Source organism: Nannospalax galili, unplaced genomic scaffold (genome assembly GCF_000622305.1).
Source record: "Nannospalax galili isolate Female #2095 unplaced genomic scaffold, S.galili_v1.0 scaffold429, whole genome shotgun sequence".
Taxonomy (NCBI): domain Eukaryota; kingdom Metazoa; phylum Chordata; class Mammalia; order Rodentia; family Spalacidae; genus Nannospalax; species Nannospalax galili.
This window is the reverse complement of record NW_008360330.1, coordinates 1,403,077-1,425,761: the sequence shown is the minus strand read 5'-3', so window position 1 is coordinate 1,425,761 and position 22,685 is coordinate 1,403,077. Positions and strand designations below refer to the sequence as shown.

The 22,685-nt window shown below is 43.5% G+C and overlaps 1 protein-coding gene across 2 annotated transcripts in view; it reads right to left on the bottom strand.

Annotated features, from left to right (window-relative positions):
* Nucleotides 1-13,367, bottom strand: part of Tnn (tenascin N) — a 77,942-nt gene extending 64,575 nt beyond the window's left edge. For both annotated transcript variants that reach the window (XM_008826104.3, XM_029560203.1), the window contains exons 1-4: nucleotides 13,214-13,367; nucleotides 4,955-5,396; nucleotides 3,341-3,715; nucleotides 2,419-2,682 (exon numbers count right to left, since the gene is read on the bottom strand). In XM_008826104.3, coding sequence (XP_008824326.1) covers nucleotides 2,419-2,682; nucleotides 3,341-3,715; nucleotides 4,955-5,363 — 1,048 coding nt within the window. In that variant the 5' untranslated portion in view covers nucleotides 5,364-5,396; nucleotides 13,214-13,367. The remainder of the gene's footprint in view (nucleotides 1-2,418; nucleotides 2,683-3,340; nucleotides 3,716-4,954; nucleotides 5,397-13,213) is intronic.
* Between the last annotated feature and the right edge of the window lie 9,318 nt (nucleotides 13,368-22,685).

The following is a 22,685-nucleotide window of genomic DNA, read 5'->3' as shown; positions in this document are numbered from 1 at the left end:
AAACAGTTGACTTAAGCAGGACATTCTGCTTGCACTAGTAACCTTGAGAAAGAATTTATGGCAAGGTTATCTTTCTCTTCCCCTTGCAAACAGTTCTCGGAAAAGATAAGTCATGCAGTAATCTCTTGGAACACCTGGTGGTCAGTCACGTTGCTGAATTGCTCAGTCCCTCTCCCATACCCATAAGAATGCTGTAACCTTTGACCAACTTCTTCAACCCCTTCTAAATACAAACTGTATATAAGGAAAGCTTGCAATACAATAAAGCGACCCTTGACAAGTGGACTTGCTTGGGCTCCGTCTCCTCTTTCTCGCCTGTTTTTCCTTTCAGGGAGTGGTCCCCCTCGAGCTTTACCTGTACAGGGTCCCTGCAGGCGGGGGCATGCAAGCCCAAGCCAGACAAAAAAAACAGCATGGAGTGGGAGGTGGTCAAGAAGCCCCGGCCCTAGCTGAGGAACTATTGGCAATTGATAGCTGCTGGGAGAGGAGAGTCAGTTTTCTTTAAGGGTGTGATGCCAGATAGGTTGACCAGGCTCTAGGGGATGGACCCACAACCAAGAGCATTTGGGAAACACAAAGATTTGATATACCTTAAAAACTTTTAATGTGGAGGACATAAAGTGACAGGGGTAGGGAGGTGGAAGTGGATCTGAGAGGAGATGAGAGAAGGGAGTCAATATGATCAAAATACATTGTATGAAATTCCCAAAGAATCATTAAAACTCTATTTCAAATTAATTAATTTTAAAAAAGAATTTTCATGAAGAAACAGGATTTCTAAAAAGTGTTAGCTACCAGGCAGCCACATAGTGTAGTTACTACCTACACTTATGGGAAAAAAGTCATTGCCCCTTTAAATGACTTAATACACTTTCAAAGTTGTTGTGTTGTTTTGTTTTAAGACAAGATTTCAGTTATGTAGTCCAGGCTGGCCTGTAACCTGTGATCCTCCTGCATTTGCCTACTGAGGGCTAGAATTACAGACATGCCACTACAGTGGGCTCAAATTTGCTTGGGTGGTGGTGGTGGTGGTGGTGGTTTTGTAGCTAAAGGCCTTTAGAGAAACTTACAAGAGCCAGTCAAAATGGTCCAGTCACTATAAATCATTCATTTTCATTATAATACTAAATTTTCTGCCCAGAGGTGTTGGTATTAGCCATTGCATATGTACACGCTTATATGTGTGAAGTGGCACATGTGGATGTACTTGCCAGAGGACAAGTGTGGAGGCCAGAGGACAACCTTGACTGCTGTTCCCCAAGAGCTGTTCACCTTGTTTTTTGACAGAGTCTCTCATTGGTCTGGAGTCTCACTGAGTAGCTAGTCTGACTGACCAGCAAGCCCCAGGGAGCCACCTGTCTCTTCCCCAGCACTGAGATTACAAGCACTTACTGTGCCCAGCTTTTTTTAAAAGCATGGATTCTAGGAGTCGACCTCAAGTCCTCACACTTGCTCTCCTTAGCCTTTTTTTTCTTTTTTCTTTCTCTTTCTCTCTCTCTCTCTCTCTCTCTCTCTTTTAGCATGTTCAGGCACATGCCCACTTTTATATATAATGGAAACTCTTTCTTTTGTAAGTTTCTGAATAAAAACCCCTCCTTTTTTTGTTTGGAGAACATTGCTTTGAGAGTTATTTCCAGGGCTTTCCTTGCTTGCTGCAAGTAATAAACCTCCCTACTTTTTAATTTCCTGGATGTTCACCAACAGGTGAACCTATTGCATTCAACAACATGAGCAGTGATGTTTGTCCTTCCAAACATCTTAGTGTTGTTAGTAATGCAGAGGAGACTGTGCCCTCCAAACCATTCTCTTCTACCCTCCATCCTGTTTTGTATCCCTGGTTATGATCTCTGTGAATTAAGCCAGCCAGGCCCCTCATCCTCTGACTTTGGGTTCAGCCAGAAAGAATCACCAATAGATCAGAGAACAGAAGAGAGCTCAGACAACTGATCTTTATTCTCTCCCTACAGGGACACAGTAGTCTCTCTCTCTCTCTCTCTCTCTCTCTCTCTCTCTCCCTTCTCTTGATGATATCTACATGATAACAGGTAGATTGTTACCCATTCTGATTTGAGCTTGCTTAATGGCTATGGAGGCTCAGCAAGGAGCTAGGGATTCAGGTGAACTCTTTGACTACTCATTGGGAGATATGAGGAACTCAGACCTTCCTGATCTCAGGAAAACAGAAGACTTCTTGAGCCCCAATTCAGTAGGCTTCCATTGCTGACTTGAAGGACCCAGTAATCAGGAAGCTGGAAAGGGGAGAGGGTACTGGGATGCTTCTCTAGAACCTAAGACCTCAACTGCTGTTTTTCAACCCCCAGAATAGGGTACTCAGGAGACTATTTGTGAGGAAAGTGAGAGGAAACATTTTAAATACAACTTATCCTGGGAAACCCAGGGCCTCCAGGTGCTCCTCACCTGTGGTGGCAAGCAGATGCTGTGGGGTGCTAGAAATGTCTTTCTTCACGTTGCGCAGGGTGACTATGTACTTGGTTCCAGGCAGCAAACCAGGAATCTCGTAGGTGTGCTGTTCCTTGGGCACTTGGATCTGTTTTACAGAGTGCTCCTTCCCCAGGGGGTAGTAGCTGAGCAGGTAGTGGTCCACCTCACTGGAAGGCTCCCAACTCACCAGCAGGGAGCTCTCTGTGCTCTTGAGCAGCTGCAGGCCCTGAGGAGGGACCACTGCAAACAGAAGAGGAATAGAGGGTCAGGCTTGCTAGCTGGAACTCCTGTTGAGTGAGGATTTAGTAGTACCTGTTACACATTTCATATAGTGATGATGGGCCTGGAGGGTTCAGACAAGTATTGTACCATTCTTAACAGCCTCCAGGAGGTGACTGTTAAGTAACTAGAAAATTAATACTGAACACACAAACACACCATCATCACCACCACCACCACCAGTAGTCCTTGAGAATTTATAAAATGCACATTCTCAGGCCCCTCCAGGGACCTACTATGTGGCAAGCCATGGGGTGGGCCCAGCACCCCTGACAAGCCCTCCAGCAGATTCTGATTTTGGGCAAAGTGTAATTGACTGTTAAAACAGTACAGAGGGGGAGGGGCGCTGGAGAGAGACTCAGTGGTTAAGAGCATTGGCTGCTCTCCTAGGGGACCCAGGTTCGATTCCCAACACCCACAAGATGGCTAACAACCATCTGTAACGCCAGTTCCAGGGTAATCCAATGCCCTCTTCTGACCTCTGGGGGCACTGCACAACACCGGTACACTTACATACATGCACTCACACACATACACACACACACAAACACACACACAGTGTAGTGGGGAACCACAGGTATTTGGAAAGGTGTCCCTCAAGGCACATCTCGGCTCTCACCCTGGGCACAGTCGAGGCCAGTAAAGCCCAACTCGCAGTAGCACTCGCCAGTGTCGCAGAAGCCATGGCCGCTGCAGTCGCCAGGACAGCGATGCTCGCTGCAGTCTTCCGCAGTGAAGTCCTCATGGCACTGGCAGACGCCCTGCACGCACACGCCATGCCCGCTGCAGTCCTGGGGGCAGGCGGGGTAGGCGCAGTCGACTCCCACATAGGGCTGGTCGCACAGGCAGCGTCCGTCCACGCAGCGCCCGTGACCACTGCATGCCCCAGGGCAGGTGGGCAGCTCACAGTCCACGCCCTCCCAGCCCTGCTCACAGTGGCAACTGCAGGTCTCCGGGAAGAAGGTCCCGTGGCCGCTGCAGTGGCGGCTCAGATCTGGAAGGAAGAGGAGAAACAGAGGTGGTGAATGGAGGTCTTCTTCCTCGGAGACCAATTGGAGATGACTAGCAATTTCTGGATATTGTGGGGGCCGAGTAAGAGAGACCCCGTGTCTACTCTAGCAGCTTAAACCAAATCTTAACAGTGTTTCTTCTGTCTCCCTAGAAAGCTACAGGAGCCATCCTTCAACCTTTTCCCTTGCCAGCTGAATTCACAGGATTCTTTCCTCTCTGAATGGTGGTGACTATGTAGTGGTTTTCCATAAAAGGGCTTTAAATGGTCCACACAGTTGGCTGGGCTTCTGGGAGAGAAGCAGGTAAGAGTCAGGCAGATCCGACTTTGTCTTATCCTGGTGGGTACAGCTGGACCCAGCAAGACTGTTGGTTGTGAAATGAGCCTCCAGAAGCTGCAAAATAGCCAGTCTCCACGATGGGCAGAAAGGGTGGGCCAAGGTGTTTGATCAGGCCCCTCTTTCACCTACACAGCAAAGGGCGACTCAGTCAGGCTACTCAGCCCAGCACCTCTGCCTCTTAGAATACCTTTGTCCCTTTCCTAAGAGAACTTCCAAAGTGGGACTCTCAGCGGCCATAGGATGCTGTTTTCTCCACACTGGTGTGGCCCTGGTGCCTAGTTCTGTACCTGACATTTAGGGGGTGCTCTTAACCATAGCAATAAAAAATACTACTCATTGTCATTTAGGCAGTTTATGTTCTCAAAAAATGTAGCAGAGGAAACATCATTATTTGTAAAATCAATGTGTAGTACTTTCTTAGTAATGAAATAGTTGCAGTTGTTTTGAATACTTATTGTGTGCCAGGAATACATATCATCTCTAGTTCTTAGAACTATACTATTGATTGAATCCACCTCACTGGACAGTTGAAGAAACTTGAAGAATTTGCTCAAGGTCCCATTTGACTTATTTTTTCACCTCTCTGTCCCATCACATCCCCCTTTGAATAGTGGTTAGACCCACCAGTAAGATGGCCTGAGATCATTCCCAGCCAGCATCATTAGCCCGGGGGTCTAGAGTCCCAGCCCCTCCCTCCCCAGGCTTCCAGATGTCCCTGGAGCTGTACTGTGAATAAACAACAGGGACATGCCCTGTTGGAGGAAAGCTGAGTGTGATGCAGGACTGTACCAGAATCTCACCGTACCCACGAGGCTAGTAGAGCACCTGGCACATAGCAGATATCCCTTAAGTGTTTGCAAATGAACACCAGATAGTAATCTCACCAGCAGCTCCCTGGCAGCAGCGGTTGGCACTACACTGCTCCTTCAATTCTGCCATCTCATCCTCCAGCTTCTTCACCCGAGCTAGCAAGTTCTGGACACTGTCTGCCAAGTCACAGTCTTTCTGTGGTGTCTGAAGGCGGATGTTGTGCCTAAAGATGAAGTTCTGCTCCTCCCCAGGCTCCCCCAAGGCCAAAAGTGACGTCCCATCATCACTGAGGGACTGTGGGTCAGCCTCCACTTGGACCAGGGCAGACTTGGGCACATCAATCTTGTAGGTATGGCTGACGGTGACCTGTTGCTCCTTGTTGCTGCAGCCCTGAGGCTCCGGATTGGCTGGGGCTGAAGCCACCAGGAACACAGAGGCAAGCAGGAGCCCCAGGGGGAAGCTGAACATCCCCCAAAGAGCCATCCTTAGGAAGGTGGAGCAGATACTCCAGGAGGCCTAGATCCAGAAAAAGAACATAAGGAAAGTCATGAGGTTTGCTGGGTAGAACTTGCCATTTTTAATAGATCCTAAGAGTCTATAGGAAGCTGAGAAATGAGCAGAAAGAATGCATCCTTTATCTCCTGAGGATCTGAACTCAGTACTTTTTTTCCTGCCTTTGCTCACTCTGTTCACCTTTCGTGGAATGCCTTCTCTTTACTTTCACCTGAGCCCACCTTTGATCTCCCCAATCCCTAGGATTTCTAACAGCCTGAATTTTGCTCTCTTCTTCTATAATGTCAACATAACATAGAGTGCATGCTGTGTGACAGGAACTATTCTGAGTATTCACTTTTACTAATTCCTTCAATCATCACAACTCTATTATTGCCTCCACTATTTTTGTCAGTCCTGGGATTTGAACTCAGATTCTTGCACATGTTAGGCAAGTGATCGTGTACTAAGCATCACCCTTGTCTTTTTAATTCTATTTATAGACAGGGAGGCTGAGGTCATGCCTACTTTATATAACTTGCTCACACGCACACGGATAAGAGTGATGGGATTTTTTTTTTTTTTTTCAGCTCTGGGGGTCAAAGTCAAGGCTTCTTGCTTGCTAGGCAAGTACTTTACCATTAAGCTACACACACCTCCAGCCCAGAAGGAGGATCTGAACCTGAGCAATCCAACCCCAGCATCTGTGTTTATCACCACATCATGCTTTTTTGCACCAATGAAGAAGTAGATGCTGAAGAGATTGAGCAAGTTTCGTGGGTACCACAGCCGGGAAGGGTGGAGCTTGTGCTCAGACCCAATGTTTACCAACTCCAAGACCAGGGTCATGCTGAAGATTCCTACATATGAACCTGCAAAGAGTAAGAGTTTCTAATCCAAATTCCTTAACCTCACAGTCTTCTCTTCCGTTGCCCTCACTCCAGAGTGCTAGAACATGCTGATGTGCTTAATCTTCATCAATATGACATGCTGATGCTAATATTCATGTCTCTGTGCAATTCCCTCATTTAATCAGATGTACTGGGCTTTGTACCCAGGTGATGTGTCACCACTGGGAACTAATCAGAATGGCACCAAGCCAGTACTCTTTTTTTTTTTTTCTGTCAAGATGTATTTGTACTTCTTTGTGAAGCGTAGTATGGTAATTCAATACATGTGTACAGTCTGTAACAATCAAATCAGGTAATAAGCACTTCCATTTCCTTAAACCTTAGCCATTTTTGTGTGTTGTTGCTACTCCTTTGCCCTACTCACTCCTGGGCTCTTCCTGTCATTCACTACATGTATTATTGATAGAAATGGAAATAGCTTACCTTTTCTGAGCTCTATCTATATTTCAGGCACTGGACTCAACACCCTCCAGATGGAATGGAGTGATCAGGAGACATTTCTTACCATCAGGATTTGGGTAATAAGTGAATAATAAGTGTTACACATCTTGCTCTAGAAGGAGTTGGGAGGGTTGGTGAGACCAGGATGACTGGAGAGGGGTGTCGGGCAAAGAGATGGGTACCTGACTCTGACCAGGAGTAACTTAGAGATGGGGCCTTGGCAGAGACAGGCCATCTGGCAGAGACAGGGGGTGGCCTCCACGAAGGAGGGGTGCACCCTGGAGTTTGGTAAGGCCAGGTTGATGCCACCAAGAGTGAGGTTGGTTAAAGCCACCAGGAGGGCAACTGGGGCTGCAGTTGAGACATAGCCCCAGAGCTCAGCAGGGGTACTTTGCTCTCCTGGCGACTATAGGTTGGGGGTACCAGCAGGAAGAAAGGAGGAGCCTCTGAGGAACTCACAAATAGTCCCCTCAAAAGAGTACAGAACCAGCACTAGAGGCATCTACCTCACAAGGGTCTCCAGTAACTGGAGTGAACTACAGCAGCCCTAGGTAAAGAAAAATGCCTTTTCCTTCCTTTCTTTCTAGAACTCACTATATAGATCAGGCTGGCCTTGAACTCACAGAGATTTGCCTGCCTCTGCCTCCCAAGTACTGGGATTAAAGGCGTGCACCACCATGCTGGCTCCTTCCTTTCTTAACACCCTACCACACCTTAGGCAGCAACCTAGGGAGGCCACACAGGAGTACAAGATGGGAGAAATGGAAGAAGATAGCACCCAAGTACACACACACACACACACACACACACACACACAGAGTAGATTCTGGCCTCAGACCCGAGCACTGGAGGGGACTGAGATTCTGATAGGGAAAAGTATTTGCATTCATGAATGTGATTTAATAGAAAAATAAGCAGAATAGTTTGGGAATCTGCTGGAGACTTCTGTGAGAAGGTAGGAAAGTTGGGAGAGGCAACAAAATGCATTGGAGGGCAGGTGTGGCATACAGATAACTTGAAAAGTTCAGCCTGGTGATAAAGCAATCAAACAAACTGTCCACTTAATCCCCAAGCTGGAAACTGAGGGACAGGGGCATCAACAATGTGCTGTATCAACAACATGCTGCTGATTGTGTAACTCATGAGTGCAAGGCCACAGATTCAAACCCAGGTGCACGGTCTCAGATGAAGGAGCCCCTCACCCCCTGTGTTTCTGTGATCACTAAAGCACTTACTGTGTATACATGCATGTGGTGTGTGTGTGTGTGTGTGTGTGTGTGTGTGTGCGTGCGTGTGTGTGTGTGTGTGTGTGTGTGAATGTGTGTTTACACTATCCAAGATCCCCTTCTTGGGTAACAATAGAGCCAGGAAAGTCAACTTCCCTACTCATGCCCACCATCCAAAGCCCACCTTCCAGTCCAAAGCACAGTACTCCTGAGCCCTAAATGGAATGCAGATGTTTTTTCAGAAGTTCTGAACAAATGAAAAGAAAAAAAAAAAAAAAAAAACAGTCAGGGACTCTTGCCATAAACCACAGCAAGGCTGTCCAAAGCCCCATCTCACAGCATTTGTTTTTGAAGCCTGGACTCTGAGAAACCCCAGGAGCTCTTGCAGAAGCCCTCCATGTCGCCTCTCCTGAATTGTAACAAGATGTCCTTGCTAATTACAGCCTCCTGATTCCACACACTGAGCTCAGATTTTCCTGGGCAGGGTGGTTGCTGGAGAGATGAACTAGGGAAATCCTCAACCTAACACTGTCAAGTGTGACAAGAAAGAGAGGTGCTGCTGGCTCTGGCTCCAACGCATGGCGGGAGGGAGCCTTGGTGCTGAACAGTGTAAGGAAGGCATGACTTCATCCTCTATGTTAGTATGCACAGCACACCACAGACAGCTCCCAGGAGCACGGAGGTGCAGAGGCAGGGAGGACACCAAATTTCACCAAGTGCCTGATGATACATTTCTGAATAAATATGATTATTTTATGGAGAGGTAGTTTCCCACGGAAAGTGGGGAAGGTGCTGCAGGAATATACAGGGCAAAGGTTATCTACACCCACAGGAGGTGTTCCTGCACCGAGCCATGGAAACTAGGTGTCCCCCAGGAACCTCTGTCTCGTAGAGGCTGATCATGACTGTAGGAAGAGGGGTATGGAGTTGAATGGGAAGGTGGGAAACAGTGGCAGGAGCAAACTCTGCCTTGTATGGCCTTTCTAAGAACATCTTTTCAAAGGGTTTACTGCTCACCATGAGCTAGAGGGATGCTCCCTTGATCTGCCTCAGACATACTGATCTCATGGGGTTCCTCTGTGTTTGCGCTTTATTCCTTCTTGGTAGCAGAAGCTGCTCTCGTGGCTTTAATTTCCAACCAAATGTTGACAGCTCCCAAATCTGCAAGTATGTTCCTAGCCCATATATGTGTATAAGCTCAGGACTGGCAATAGCTGGAACTACACAGGTGTCTTCTGTTTCCCTAGCCATCCAGCACAGCCTTGGCCAAATAGTTTGTGAATTAGTAATAAGGGCCACTAGATTTTGTGTGTGTTTATTAGCCAGTGGGTACTGCGCCAAACAAGTTATAAACATCAATTAATTCTCAAAATGCTGATAGTCAGTTGACAGTATTCTTTGTCATAGGCACTCAGAAATTTAGATAATTTGGTCAGGACATTCAACTAGTTAAGCAGTAGAGCAGAAACTGCACACCAGGTCTGTCTAGCCCTGATGTCTGGATTCTTCATCCTCCTGCAATATATACTATAGATGTGGAAATAAAAACACCACATATTCTCTTTCCTATCATATTTCCTTCAAGAAAGTGATTTTTCTAAAAGGAAAGGAAAGCCAAGGCCTACCCAGGTACCTAGCAAAACATTAATAAATCAGTAACAGAACTCCGGGCCTGCATAGCCTCTGAATAGTGCCAAGGTAATCCTTGGAAAACTTAATTATATTTCCCTCACACTTCCTATAAGAAAGTAGGACATAGCAAAGAGTACTAAGACTTCTGTCCACTAGGGTGCGTGTCAACCAAGCCTTGGCAGGATAAAAGGATGACCTCCTAAGTCCCATGGTCTTTTCCTTTGGGCTGGATGGCCTCTGTGTCATCTCAGTCTCTCCAAAGAAGGACACACACCCTGAGTCAGGAAAAAAATACTACTTAGCCAAATTGAGCAATTGCCAGTTTCTAGCCACTGACGCAGAACTTTGTGCTTAAATTCAGGGCTTTCTCTGGTCCCTCATGACCTCATTTTGCCTTTATGGTTAACCACAAGCAAATGAGACCACTGCTTTGGGTTTTAGAAAAACTGTATTATCATGGATTTCCAGTAGAGTCACTAAGAAAATATTCTGTCCCCAAATAATAGGGTGGACCTCATTGAACTATAAAGAAAAATGAAGGCAGAGATGGCTAGGGATGCGCCGATGTCCCAGATGCCATTGGTAAACTTGTCCCTCTGTCCTTTACTCTTCTTGAGCATATTTTGCCAGTGGATTACAACCTGGTTGGGCCCTGAGTAGCTCAGAGTCATGTGACCAGAGTACTTAGACTAGGAAATTAACTTCTCCTGGAGCTGAAAAACTACTATGGCTTGATCCATCCTGGACGTGAGGCCTCAGACAACCAGTGTCCAGTGTATCCCCTTCTTCTTCAGTATACAAGAGCATCTAGGGCATGAGGCAGCACTGTTTCTCCTGGATGAGATTCTAGTTAAGCCAGAGTCTTACAAGCATTCCTATTTGTGACACTGACCACTGTCATTCCATACAGGACAGAATGAGAGACAGCTAGGGGTGGTAAAGAATAAAAACATGAGCTAGGCCTGGTAGCACATACCTTTAATCCCACCCAGCACTTGGGAGATAAATGCAGGTGGATCTCTGTAAGATGCAGGTCAGCCTGGTCTACATAGCAAGTTCCAGGCCAACTGGGGCTACAGGGAGACCCTGTCTCAGAAAACAACAACAAAATAAGAATGAAGACATGGCTTTATATGGTAGGCTTACTGTGATAGCATTCCAAGCACTGTGTTCTGTGCACCTAGTTCAGCGGGGTCCACTAAAGAGTCCCCAGGAAGTGTTTGTAAGGACTCTTTTACCCCCATGCAATAACTGTCTTTCCACAGAGGCTGTCTACTCACCCAGGCCAGGAAAGACAAAGATAGTACACCCAGCCCAGCCCTGAAGCTCAACCACTTTTTCAGGGGGCTGTGACAGGCTTATTTTCTTTTATCAACTAAATCTTAATCTGCCTTTTGCAAAGGCTCCAATGAGTGATGATAATAGCAGTGACCATTTTCTAAACACTTCTTATACATCAGTCTCTACTCTAAGCACTTTAAAAGCTCCCTGTGAACATCAGGCAAAGACATTCATTTATCCCTAAGGGAATGAATTGCTTTCTCACAGAAAGGTTCTCCTTTAGAATTCATGAACCAGACTCGTGCATAATGAAAAGATAAAATAGACACAGGGCCCAAATTCAGGAGCCTTCCTTTACCAACCCAGTCTCCAACATGGTAAAGTGTTACTTGATATACAATTATCCCTATTTCCCATGGGCGTGGTGGGCATCTGATGGGAGCTCAGCTTCAGGTGAATGCTAATGAGAAGAAACCAATAATGGAATAAAAGAATTACAATTCCTTTCTTTAGTTGAATGTGTTTCCCCACATATTGAAATAACTTTAAAAGTTATCATTCTATCAAGAAGGATAGGCAATGCTAATTTTCAAGGATTTATACTGTTCCATTCACACAGGCAGGGCACATATTTACATGACAGCTGGTTGGCATCTGCCTGAGACCTGTGTGGTAGCATCAGGCCACTGTCCATCAAAAGGCAGACCTGATGTCGCAGCACCATCAGCTCACAGACTGGTGATTCTAAATGTTCCCACAAAACCTAAACCATGATCTTATGTTTGCAGTCAGACCCTGGAGGAGCCAGGGCTCTGGAATGAGTGGTGGAGGGACAAGAGTTTCCATGGACTTGGGCATGATTTCCTTGAGCATCTCTCAGGAATAGACTTGGTCTACCCTACATGCCAACCCACAGTGCAGCCCTGGAATGGAACCAGAAGACATGAGATGATTTAGAATCATCTGCCCTCGTTTCCTTGCTTTGGGAATCAGCTGAGTTCACCCACTGGGAGATATAAAAGCATTCAGTCATATGAAAGGTGCTATTTCCCCTTCATTTCTGGGGGAAAAACTGAAACAGGGTTGATATTCTCTATTTCTTCTTGTGTTCCCTCTCTGGACAGTGTCATCTTCACTTTGAATCTCCAACCAATGCCTGTGTACTGAAGGCTCTCTTCTCTATACAAAGCCTATGCTCTGCCAGCTACCAATGCATAGCCCAGGCTGAGCAGGTAGCATGTGATAGTTTGGTGGCATCTTAGCATCTCTGAAAACCAAGTGATCCTGGGAACCATGGTTTACCCTATGTCCAAAGGTCGACATTTTTTGCGCTGAGGCTTTTCTTCTTTTAATGCTTAGATAAGGCACTCTAGTGCTTATGAGTAAAACCGTGCCTTTTCTCATTGTTTTCCTCCAGCTCTCTCTCAACCTCGAAAATTATTAATAAAAAATCAGATCTCCAAAAACTAATCTAACACATCCCTCTTGAGTGGTTCAAACTGCCTACTTTGAGGCACTGTGAGGGTAACTATAGGGGAATTTGGGGAAAAGAAATGTTCCTCTCACAAATAATAATTAAAACATATACGACTAAGTTGGATATAGTGGTACACACCTTCAATCCCAGCACTCAGGAGGCTGAGGCAGGCAGATCTCTGTGAGTTCAAGGCCAGTCAGCCTCATCTACATAGTGAGTTCCAGGCCCACCAGTGTTATATACTGAGACCCTTTCTCAAAAAACGAAAATAAACATAAAAAACAAAAACAAACCCCACATATAACTAAATGAGCCCTTCATGTAAGTTTGCAAGCATCATCTTAACTGGTACATACAAAACCCAGAGGAAGGGAAAGTTATAATAGTTTCCTGACTACAACTGAAATACAAGTTCTGTTTTAAGATTTATGAGAACAATGAGCTATAACAGGTAAGAAATCACAAAATCACAAAATCACACACACACACACACACACACACACACACACACACACACACATACACCCACCAAAGAGGTCTTTATAAAACCAAAGAAAAAAAAAAAAAAAAAGAGTAGACTTAAAGAAAAGACTTCATCTAAAATGTACTGCTCCAGGTAGAAACTGGTGCCCCACCCAATGCATGGGACCAGGTAAGTGCAAGGCTCCCCTGGCCTGTGGGGACAGGGTCTAACACTGGCTGAGGACATGATTCACAGTTCCCAGGAGATAGCTTGAACTTACCCTATATTACCTTGCCTGGATTTTCAGGCTCATAATTGAAGTGCATGAACAGTGCACCCCAAGCTCTGGTCATCCCCGCATGGCTGCATTCCTCCCCATCGTAGGTAGTCTCAGCAGCTGGTACTCTTACCTGGGAGGCTGCTGGGCACAACTTCCAACCCTCCTGCCTCTTATGAGCTGGTCCTGGCACTGCAGACCTTGGTGCTGGTCTCTCTCTTGCTGTCTTCTCTCCCTTCTTCCCTCCCTGGGTTTAAATCGTGGCTAGGACAGAGGAGGAGCCAATCAAGGGGACTCCAGAATTTTCCTCCCTTCCCGGCAGGGATTTCGTTAAAGATTGAGCAATTCATTCTCTTATTTTAACTAAGAGAGAAAAAAAAATATACATTTCCCCTTCCCTTCTTATTTTGATTACACAGCAGCTAAAAATACCAGAGGCTGTTTCCATTTAAGTGGATACAGAACAAGGATATTAAAAAAGTTTGCATGTCTGCTGGCCAGGAGCTGAGTCTCAGAGTTTGAAAGTACATTTATTAAGTCTCATTTCCCTGTTTCAGGCATTCTGGAGCTTATTGCCTACTACTTTTCAAATAAGAAAAGCCGTTTAGCACAAAAAGGAATGAGCAGAGACCCTCAGGGTTAGAACTTGCTTTGACAGGCCTCCTTCTCCAACGCCTCACACCTGTGAGAAGCCAGGCGTGAACGGGGCAGAGAACAAGAAGAGCAGACCCACACACACCTTCCCAGGTGCCTCCCACATACTGGCCACACAGGAACTCTACAACCAGGGAAGGAGAGCAGCACCTCTTTGGGGCCACCATTTCTCTTTTGCCATCAGATGGACGGACTTTCCTCCTTTCTGTGATGTGTTTAGAGCTGTTCCATTGGGACACAACAGCCTGCTGCTGCTGATCCTCCCCTACCATGTCTATCCTGCCCCCCGCCAAAGTAGATCTGGAGAGCAGATCTACAACACGATGGAGTGAGCTCATAGTTTCTCGGTTCACCTGTGTTGCCATCAAAGATTGTTGCAGGAAAAGGATAATGCTGACAGAGGGGAAGAGGAATCAAAGAGCTGCTTTCAGAAGTTTTGATACCCAGCCAGGTCCATTCTGCTCACTGGGCTGTATGCTGACACTGAAACATTTTAGGGAGGGACTGGAGAGATGGCTTAGTGGCTAAGAATACTGGCTGCTCTTGCAGAGGAGCCAGGTTTGATTCCCAGACCCACCTGATAGCTGACAACCATTTATAACTCCAGTTCCAGGGAATCCGATGCCCTCTTCTGGCTTCCGCAGGCATTGCACAGTATGGGTGCACTTACATACATGCAGGTAAAACACTCATACATATAAAATAAAAATAAATAGAAAAATTTTAAAGTAAGTCTTAATTATTGGCAGTTGATTAGTGCTGGCTGAGGGATAGTTGACCTTCTTTAAGGGAGTGACTCTAGATAGGCTGGCTAGACTCTAGTGGATGAACTTATACTGAGGGACATCTGGGGACACAAACTTGACTCATTAGGCCTTAACACATATGACAGAATGCATAAAATCTGATGGGGAGATAAGGAGGGCGCAGAAGGTGGAGGGGTCTAAATGTGATTAAGATGTGAAAAGAAAAAAAAGAAAAAATTTTTTAAAAGAGAGAAAGAATTGCGGCCAGTCATGGTGGCGCACGCCTTTGATCCCAGCACTCAGGAGGCAGAGGCAGGTGGATCTCTGTGAGTTCAAGGCCAACCTGGTCTAATCACAGTGAAAGATTTATCGTCCTCTTTTTTTTTTTTTTTTTTTTTTTTTTTTTAAAAAAAAAAAAAAAAAAAAAAAAAAAAAAAAAAGAGAGAGAGAGAAAGGATTTACACCTAAATCAATTGTAATGCTTAATTTTGATTTTCAACTTGATGAGACTTAGAATGACTTTGGAGACAAACCTCTATATGTATCAGTCAGCGTGTTTCCAGAGAGGTTTAGTTGAGGTGGGAAGACCAACCCCAAATGTAAGTGGCACCATCCCATGGGCTAGGGTCTCAGACTGAATAAAAGCAAGAAAATGTGAACATTCATCTATCTCTTCTTCCTGACCTGACCCCAATATGAGGAGCTTCCTTGAAGCTGCCACCATTCCTCCCCTGCCATGATGGAGTATACCCTCAACTTTGAGCCAGCTCTTTCTTCTGAAAACTTCTTTTGTCAGGTATTTTGTCATAGCAACAAGAAAATAATACAGAAGTGAAGCATAAATAGGAGAAATCAAGTCTCAAATATACCTCCCTGAAAGTAGGGTCTAAGGGATACCTAGAGGGTAAAGAAGCAGGGTAGTCTGAGGTATGGGGAAAGGTGATTGGAGGTGAAGAAAAGTGAAGTAGTTAGGGCATGTTGGTGCTCTTCATAGGACACATGTTCAGAAAATAATGGTGTTAGATGATCTGAAGGTGGATCTCCTCTGATGTCAAAAGGTCTTCCACTTGCATGGGTCAGGTGGAAGGGTCAGTGGTTTCAACTGGTTTTGGTTTAAGCTAGACAGAAGTGACTTCCAAATTCTTAAGCATCAACCTGGGTAAATTTTTCATTGTGACCCACATGTTATAGGTCATCTGTAGCAAAGCTGGTGAGTACTAATAATATTTTACTCAGTTACATGATCCCTGAAATTGGTAATAAAAGCTAGTAACGAAGAGCAGAATGCATCAAGTCTAAAGGGGTAACTCAGGATTCCTCTCAGTTTCAGTTCAAAGGTGAGCCCAGGGTCAGAGTACCTGAGTCTGAAGCTTGTGTCTGTAACTGGCTAATGATCTGACTTAACCTCTCCATGCCTCACTTTACTCCTCTCTAAAATAGGAACATTTGGGCCTGGAGAGATGCCTCAGCTATTAAGAGTACTGGCTACTCTTCCAGAGGATCAGGGTTCCATTCCCAGCACCCACATGGCAGCTAACAACCATTTGTAATTCCAGTTCCAGGGGATCTAATGCCCTCTTCTGTCCTTTGTAGGCATTGCATGGCACAGATGCTCTTATGTACATGGAGACAAAACACACATACACATAAAATTAAAATGAATAAATAAAAATTAAAATAGGAACATTATATTTATTGTGAAGATTGAGCAGGCTGATAGACATAAAGATCTTAGAGTAGTCCCAAGGACAAAATGAAGATTCAATAAGTGCCTGGTGCTATTATCACTATGGCTATTATCTGCTCCGATTTTTCTTATATAGCCCACTAATCTTTGATAATGCCTGTCTCAGATATTTTTTTAGTTCCCTTCCATTCTTCACTTAAATGACCACAAACAGTCCTGCTATCTGCCCCAGGAATTAGGAACAATACTGGTGAAACTCAGAGCTGCCAGGTAAGCTCTCCGGCCCCAGATATCTTTACTCTCTTTTGGATCTTTTTTCCCTGTACTTCTTATTTAGAAAATTTCCTTCACAAGCTCCCAGTCCCAGTTACCCCCTTAAGTTACTTTCCTATTCTTTTAAAAAATATTTTATTTATTATTATTTTATGCGTATAAGTGTATTGCCTGCATGCGTGTAAGTGTACCCATGTTGTGCAATGCCCACAGAGGTCAGAAGAGGGCATAGGGCATCGGATTCCCTGGAACTGGAGTTACGAGGTTGTTAGGTGCCACGTTGGTGCTGGGAATAGAAGCTGGGTCCTCTGCAAGAGCAATCAGTGATCTTAACCACTGAGGCATCTCTCCAGCACCAGCTCTCCCATTCTTGAGCAGCACTGCTTAAAGCAAAGCAAATGTCCATAGAATGTAAGGTACACTATGGCAGAATTCAGAAAAAGTAAGAATTTGGAACACCTTTACACTACCCAGGACAGAATTCATAGACATTGGTGATGGAGGTAAGGCCAGGGGATGCTTCAAATTCTTATAGGTCATAGGATTGAGGCTGGGGCTGAGTTTATTTAACCTTGACTGGTACCTGCTTTTATAGATTTTCTTCTCAGGACTCCATTTAGAGGCTTGTAGTGCTCATAGGCTCTTAGATGTCCCTGTTCATGTAGAAGCTTCTTCACTTTTAAAGGAGTTCCTAGAGAAAGAGGGCCCTGCTTTCCTTTACTATTTTCATATTTATGCAAAGTATACATTGCTATCTAAAATTGTATCCTCCTCCTTCTCCTCTTTCTTGTTCTCGAAAGGTTTATTTTGGCTCAGAGTTTTAGAGGATAGTCTGTAACAGTTAGCAAGACACAGCAAAATTGGTGATGGTGGTTGCATGTGACTGGAACTCTCACATATTGACAGACCAAAGCAGAGACAGGGCAGGAAGTAGGGCCAGGCTATAAAACATTAAGGCCTTTCCCAAGTGATCCATTTTCTACAGAAAGAGGAAGAGGAAAGAAGGGGGATGGAAGGGGAGGGGAGGGGAGGAGAGGGGAGGAGAGGGGAGGGGAGGGAAAGGGAGGGAATCTGGAGTTTTGGTGTCATTGACAAGCTACTGAATGAACTGTCCCTGAAGTTCAAGTTCTGGATTCAGGATCTTGTTTCTTAGAGCTACAACTATTCTAAGAATTACAACAAACAGCTATTTTCTTAGTAGCAACTGGATTTACTGATGTGCTCCTAAGAACATGGACTTACACAAACATGAGACTCCAGGAGGAAATGGAGTCACATCTTGTGACAGGCTATGATGATCTGGAAGCAGGGAAGCCCAATCCCAACACTTATTGTTCTTTTAGGTCCACCGTGTTGTTTGCAGGTTGTGTCCACAGTGGCTAAAAATGGTGATGGAGTCTTTGCAGCTCCTCCCCTCACAAGTCTATTTACTCATTGCTCAAACCTAGATTAGCTCTGTGACTTCTTTTCCCCAATAGAAAGCACTTAAATGACACTATGGTTCTGAACTTGGCCTTGAAAGGTCTGGTACTCCCTTTAGAATTGTAGTGCCTCTGGAGGACGAAAGAAAGGAGAGAGAGGCCCACCTAGCCATGCTGCCTGAGACCCCAGACGTCTGAGGGAGCTCAGCCAGTGCCTGGTGGGCAATCCCAGCTCAGTCTAGTCCAAATGACCAAACACAGAGCTGTGAGGAATAAATAATTATGTGAAGTTACTACATTTTAGAGATATTTAAAATATTACAATGAAAAAATGATTTAAGAGCTATAAACAGAGCTGAGCTTAGGGCACATACCTATAATCCACACACTTAGAAGTCTGAGGCAGGAAGATAGCACAGTCAAAGCCAGCGTGAGCTACATAGTGAAACCTTGTCTCAAACAAAAACAACACAACAACAAACACACAAACAAAACTAGGGGCCTAGTTTAACACAAAACAAATTTCAACTCATCATTTTGTCCAGCAGCACAACCCATTCCAGAACAACCTGGAAAAAGTCGCTGGTTCAAATGATGGCTCAACCAACATGTTATTACTTCATCTTCTTTTATTTAAGAAAAATGTAAGAAAAGCATTCTACTTGTAGTCATCTCCCATTGTCTTTGTCCTAAGAAATCACCAAAAACCTAGTAGACCAACATGCTGACTTTGAGGGAGGCTGAATCAGTTGCATCAAGTTTGGAGACCCAGAGCTGGTCTGTTTGCATTGGTTGAGTACGTGTTTGTATCCTTAATTAGGATGCTACTGCATCTAAAGGATGAAAACCAAACCTGAACAGACTTTACTGTCAAGATATCTTGGCACATATTCTCTGTTCCCTTCCATAAATTATGTTTATTCTGTACCCAGAATATCATGTTTTTTTCTTTGTACCCTTTCTAGTAAATTCTAAATTCAAGCTCCTAACAGAGCTTACAGGGATGTACCATCTTTGACTTGAAATGTGCAATTGTCTGCGAAAATAAACAGAATATGGAATTCAGCAAAATGGAAAGTTTATTACTCCCTTCAAGGCAATGAAAGACCTTGATTCTTCTTCCATCAATATTTTCTCCTCTTGGGTCAATATCTTTTGACATCCATCTCACTAGAAGTCAATATCTTCTTATTAATCTCTTTTGGCAATAACACTTGCTACAAGCCAATTGCCTGGGGTATATGGGGCCAGAGAGGTGGATTTACAGCTAGAGGATTGGAACTTGGTGGAAGAACAGTTTTCTTTAGGAGACTCCATGCATCACTTGCCCAGAGGTTGCTATTTTGTAAATATCATCATTATTTTCATTATGAAAGAAATTTACTGCTATAGTCTAAATAAGAAATGTAGAAAAATATAAAGAAGAAAAATATTTCCTATAATTCTAAACATCAGAGATAACCACTAATGTTTCTCTACAAATGAATAAATACACAGAAAAATATGCACATGTACGTATGCATTCAATAAAGACTGTATTCAATTAAGATGTATTATATGGAATACTTTTGTTTCTTTTTTAGCTTTATATGGTAATTCTGTCCTCCATTTTCTTAGCTATACTTTCTTTTTAAATATTTTATTTATTGTTTTTATTTTATGTGTATGAGTGTTATGCCTGCATGTAGGTAAGTGCACCTGTGTCCTGCAATGCCTGTGGAGGACAGAAGAGGCTGTCGGATCCCCTGGAACTGGAGTTACAGACAGTTGTTAGCTGCCATGTGGGTGCTTGGAATCGAACCCAGGTCTTCTGCAAGAACAGTCAGTGTTCTTAACCGCTGAGCCATCTCTCCAGCCCCCCTTAGCTATATTTTCAAGATTTGCTTTCCAATGTTGCCTAACATTTCAAATGTGCATCTAATATAATTAGGGAAAGGGCTGATTAAAAAGGAACATACACACAAAAAATCTTAGGATTCAATGGAAATGTTCTGTATCTTGATTATAGAGTTGTCACAGAACTTTATTCATTTTTCAAGACTCTTCAGAATGTATATGTTAGGAACTGTAAAGATGGCTCAATGGTTAAGAATGCTTGCTGCTCTTCCAGAGAACCAGAGTCTGAATACCAGTACCCACATTAAATAGCTCACAACTGGCTGGAACTCCAGCTCCAAGGGATCTGATGCCCTCTTCTGTCCTCTGGCCTCTATGGATGCACACACATACACAAATAAACAAATAATAATTTTTAATGTATACTTTAAAGGGGTAGAGTTTAGCATAATTTATGTCTCACTATATCTGATTTAAGAAGGACAAAAGGATTAATTAAAGGATTATTGCAGTTTGCCCCGGGGTTGCCCTTAAATCTCTCAAGCTTGCCAACATCTAGACTCACTAGAAGATGTGTCTGTGTGTCTGTGTGTGTGTGTTCATCCTTCTGTGCACATGTCTGGAAGCCAAAGTTCGACCTTGGATTGTTCCTTGGGAGCAGTCCACTTTGTTTTTTGACGGAGGATTCCCTGGTTTGACCAGGCTGGCCAGCCAGTGAGCTCCAGGGATTCACCTGCCTCTGCCTTCCCAGCATTTAGCATTTTACTGACAGAGCCATCGCCCCAGTTGTCTCTCTGGGAGATTTTAACAAAGTAAAGTGGCAACACTGGAGAAGATAAATCAGAGACTGGTCTAATTAGCCATGCAATGCAACCAGGCACCACATTTTCTACAGCTCCCTTGATGGTTCTAAAATGCGCTCTGTGCTGCTGGGGTTGAGAACCACTAAGGTATGCAGTTGAGACTTTAAAACAAGGAGGCAGGAGGAGATGAGATGAAATGAGTAAGTTTCACAATCATAAAATAGTTCTATAAATTCTTCAAAGTGAAACATTTATTATCCCACTGATATTTTTTCCTATTTCCTCTAAAGCCATGCAGTGGTTGTATAAATAATTTTTACTGAGGTAAAATCTGCATACTGTAACATTCATCCTTTAAAGTATGCTACTAAGCAGTTTGAAGCAGTTGTGAATTCACAGGGCTGGACAGCCATTTTCTTTATCTAAACTGAGAACATTTCAGCAACCCCAAAAGAATCCCTACACCTGTTAGCAATCACTTCCCAGTCATCTGTGACAACAGCTAGTCTATTCTCCATGCCCATGAGTAGACACTTCCTACAAATGGGATCATAAAGTATGTATTCTTTTACGGCTGACTTTTGCATTCAGTAGAGTTGCCAAGGTTCATCCTTGCTTTAGCATAATCAGGATTTTGCTCTTTTTATGACTGAATAATATTATATTATTACATTATATTACATCATACTATATTATATTTTATATGGCATCACATTTTGTTTATCCGTTCACTAATTTATGAAAACTCAGGCCATATCCAGTTTGGGGTAATTATAAGTAACGCAGGTATGAACATTTACGAATGTTATTGTGTAGAGATGTATTTCCATCTATTTTGATTATTTGCCTAGAAGTAGAATTGATTACTGGGACATATAGCAATTCTATGTTTTCTTAAGAGGTATATACCATTTTACAGGCCAACCAGCAATGTTATCAGCAGTCTAATTTTTCTAAGTTCTGTCAGTCTTTGTTTTTCACTCTCGCTTTTTATTATAGTTGCCCTAATGGATACAAAGTGGAATCTTGTGGTTCTTATGTGCATTTGTGTAATGATTAATGATACTGCACTTCATTTTAGAATTCATAAATATTCTTTAGGGAATTTTTTAAAAAATCCTTTGCCTATTTTTAAATTATTTGTTATTTGTCCTTTTTATTGTGGTATTGTAAAGGTTCTTTAAATATTCTAGGGTTTTGTTTAGAGTTTTGTTTTTACAGTCTTCCTATGTAGCCTAACCTGGCCTTGAACTCAGTCTCTTCCTGTCTCAGCCTTTTAAGTACTGGGTACTAGCTATCATCCTTGGCTACTAAACTCTTAATAGAAAAATAATTTGCAGATATCTTGTCTGATTTGTTGGACCATATTTTTACTTTTTAAATAACGTCCTTTGAAGAAAGGACTAGTGAGATGTCTCAGAGTTTAAGAGCACTGACTGTTCTGGCAGAGGACCCAGGTTTTGCTCTCAGCATGGCAGCTAACTGTCTGTAGCTCCAGTTCCAGGGAATCTGATGTCCTCTTCTGACCTCCATGGGCATTGCACAACAGGAATGTACTTACGTGCCGGCAATACATTTGTACACATAAAATAAAAAAAATAAATAAAATAGTTTTAAATAATAATAAATAAAATTTAAAAAACAATGTCCTTTGAAGCAAAAAGGTTTTTATTTTATGAGGCCTAATGTCTGAGGTTTTCTAAAAAATTATTTTGCTATTTATAACACATATTAGAAATCATTAATTAATCCAAGGTCATGAGATTTAAAACTTTTCTAAGTTTTTTTAAAAAATAGTTTTCATGCGGCTGAAGAGATGGCGCGGTGGTTAAGATCACTGACTGCTCTTGCAGAGGACCTGGGTTCGATTCCCAGCACCCATATGGCAGCTAACAACTGTCCAAAACTCCAGTTCCAGGGGATCCGATGTCCTCTTCTGACCTCTGTGGGTACTGTACAGATGCACTTACCAATGTACAGGCAATACACTCATACACATAAAATAAAAATAATAAATAAAATATATTTTTAAAATAGTTTTCACACTTTCATTTAGGTCTTGCCACCACGCTTGCCTGAAACGTGGATACCATCTTACAGCCATGGGAGGTGCAAACAGGACAAAAGGTGATGACTCCACAGAGATATGGAAGAAACATGTATCCTTTATGGCATTCTTGAGCCT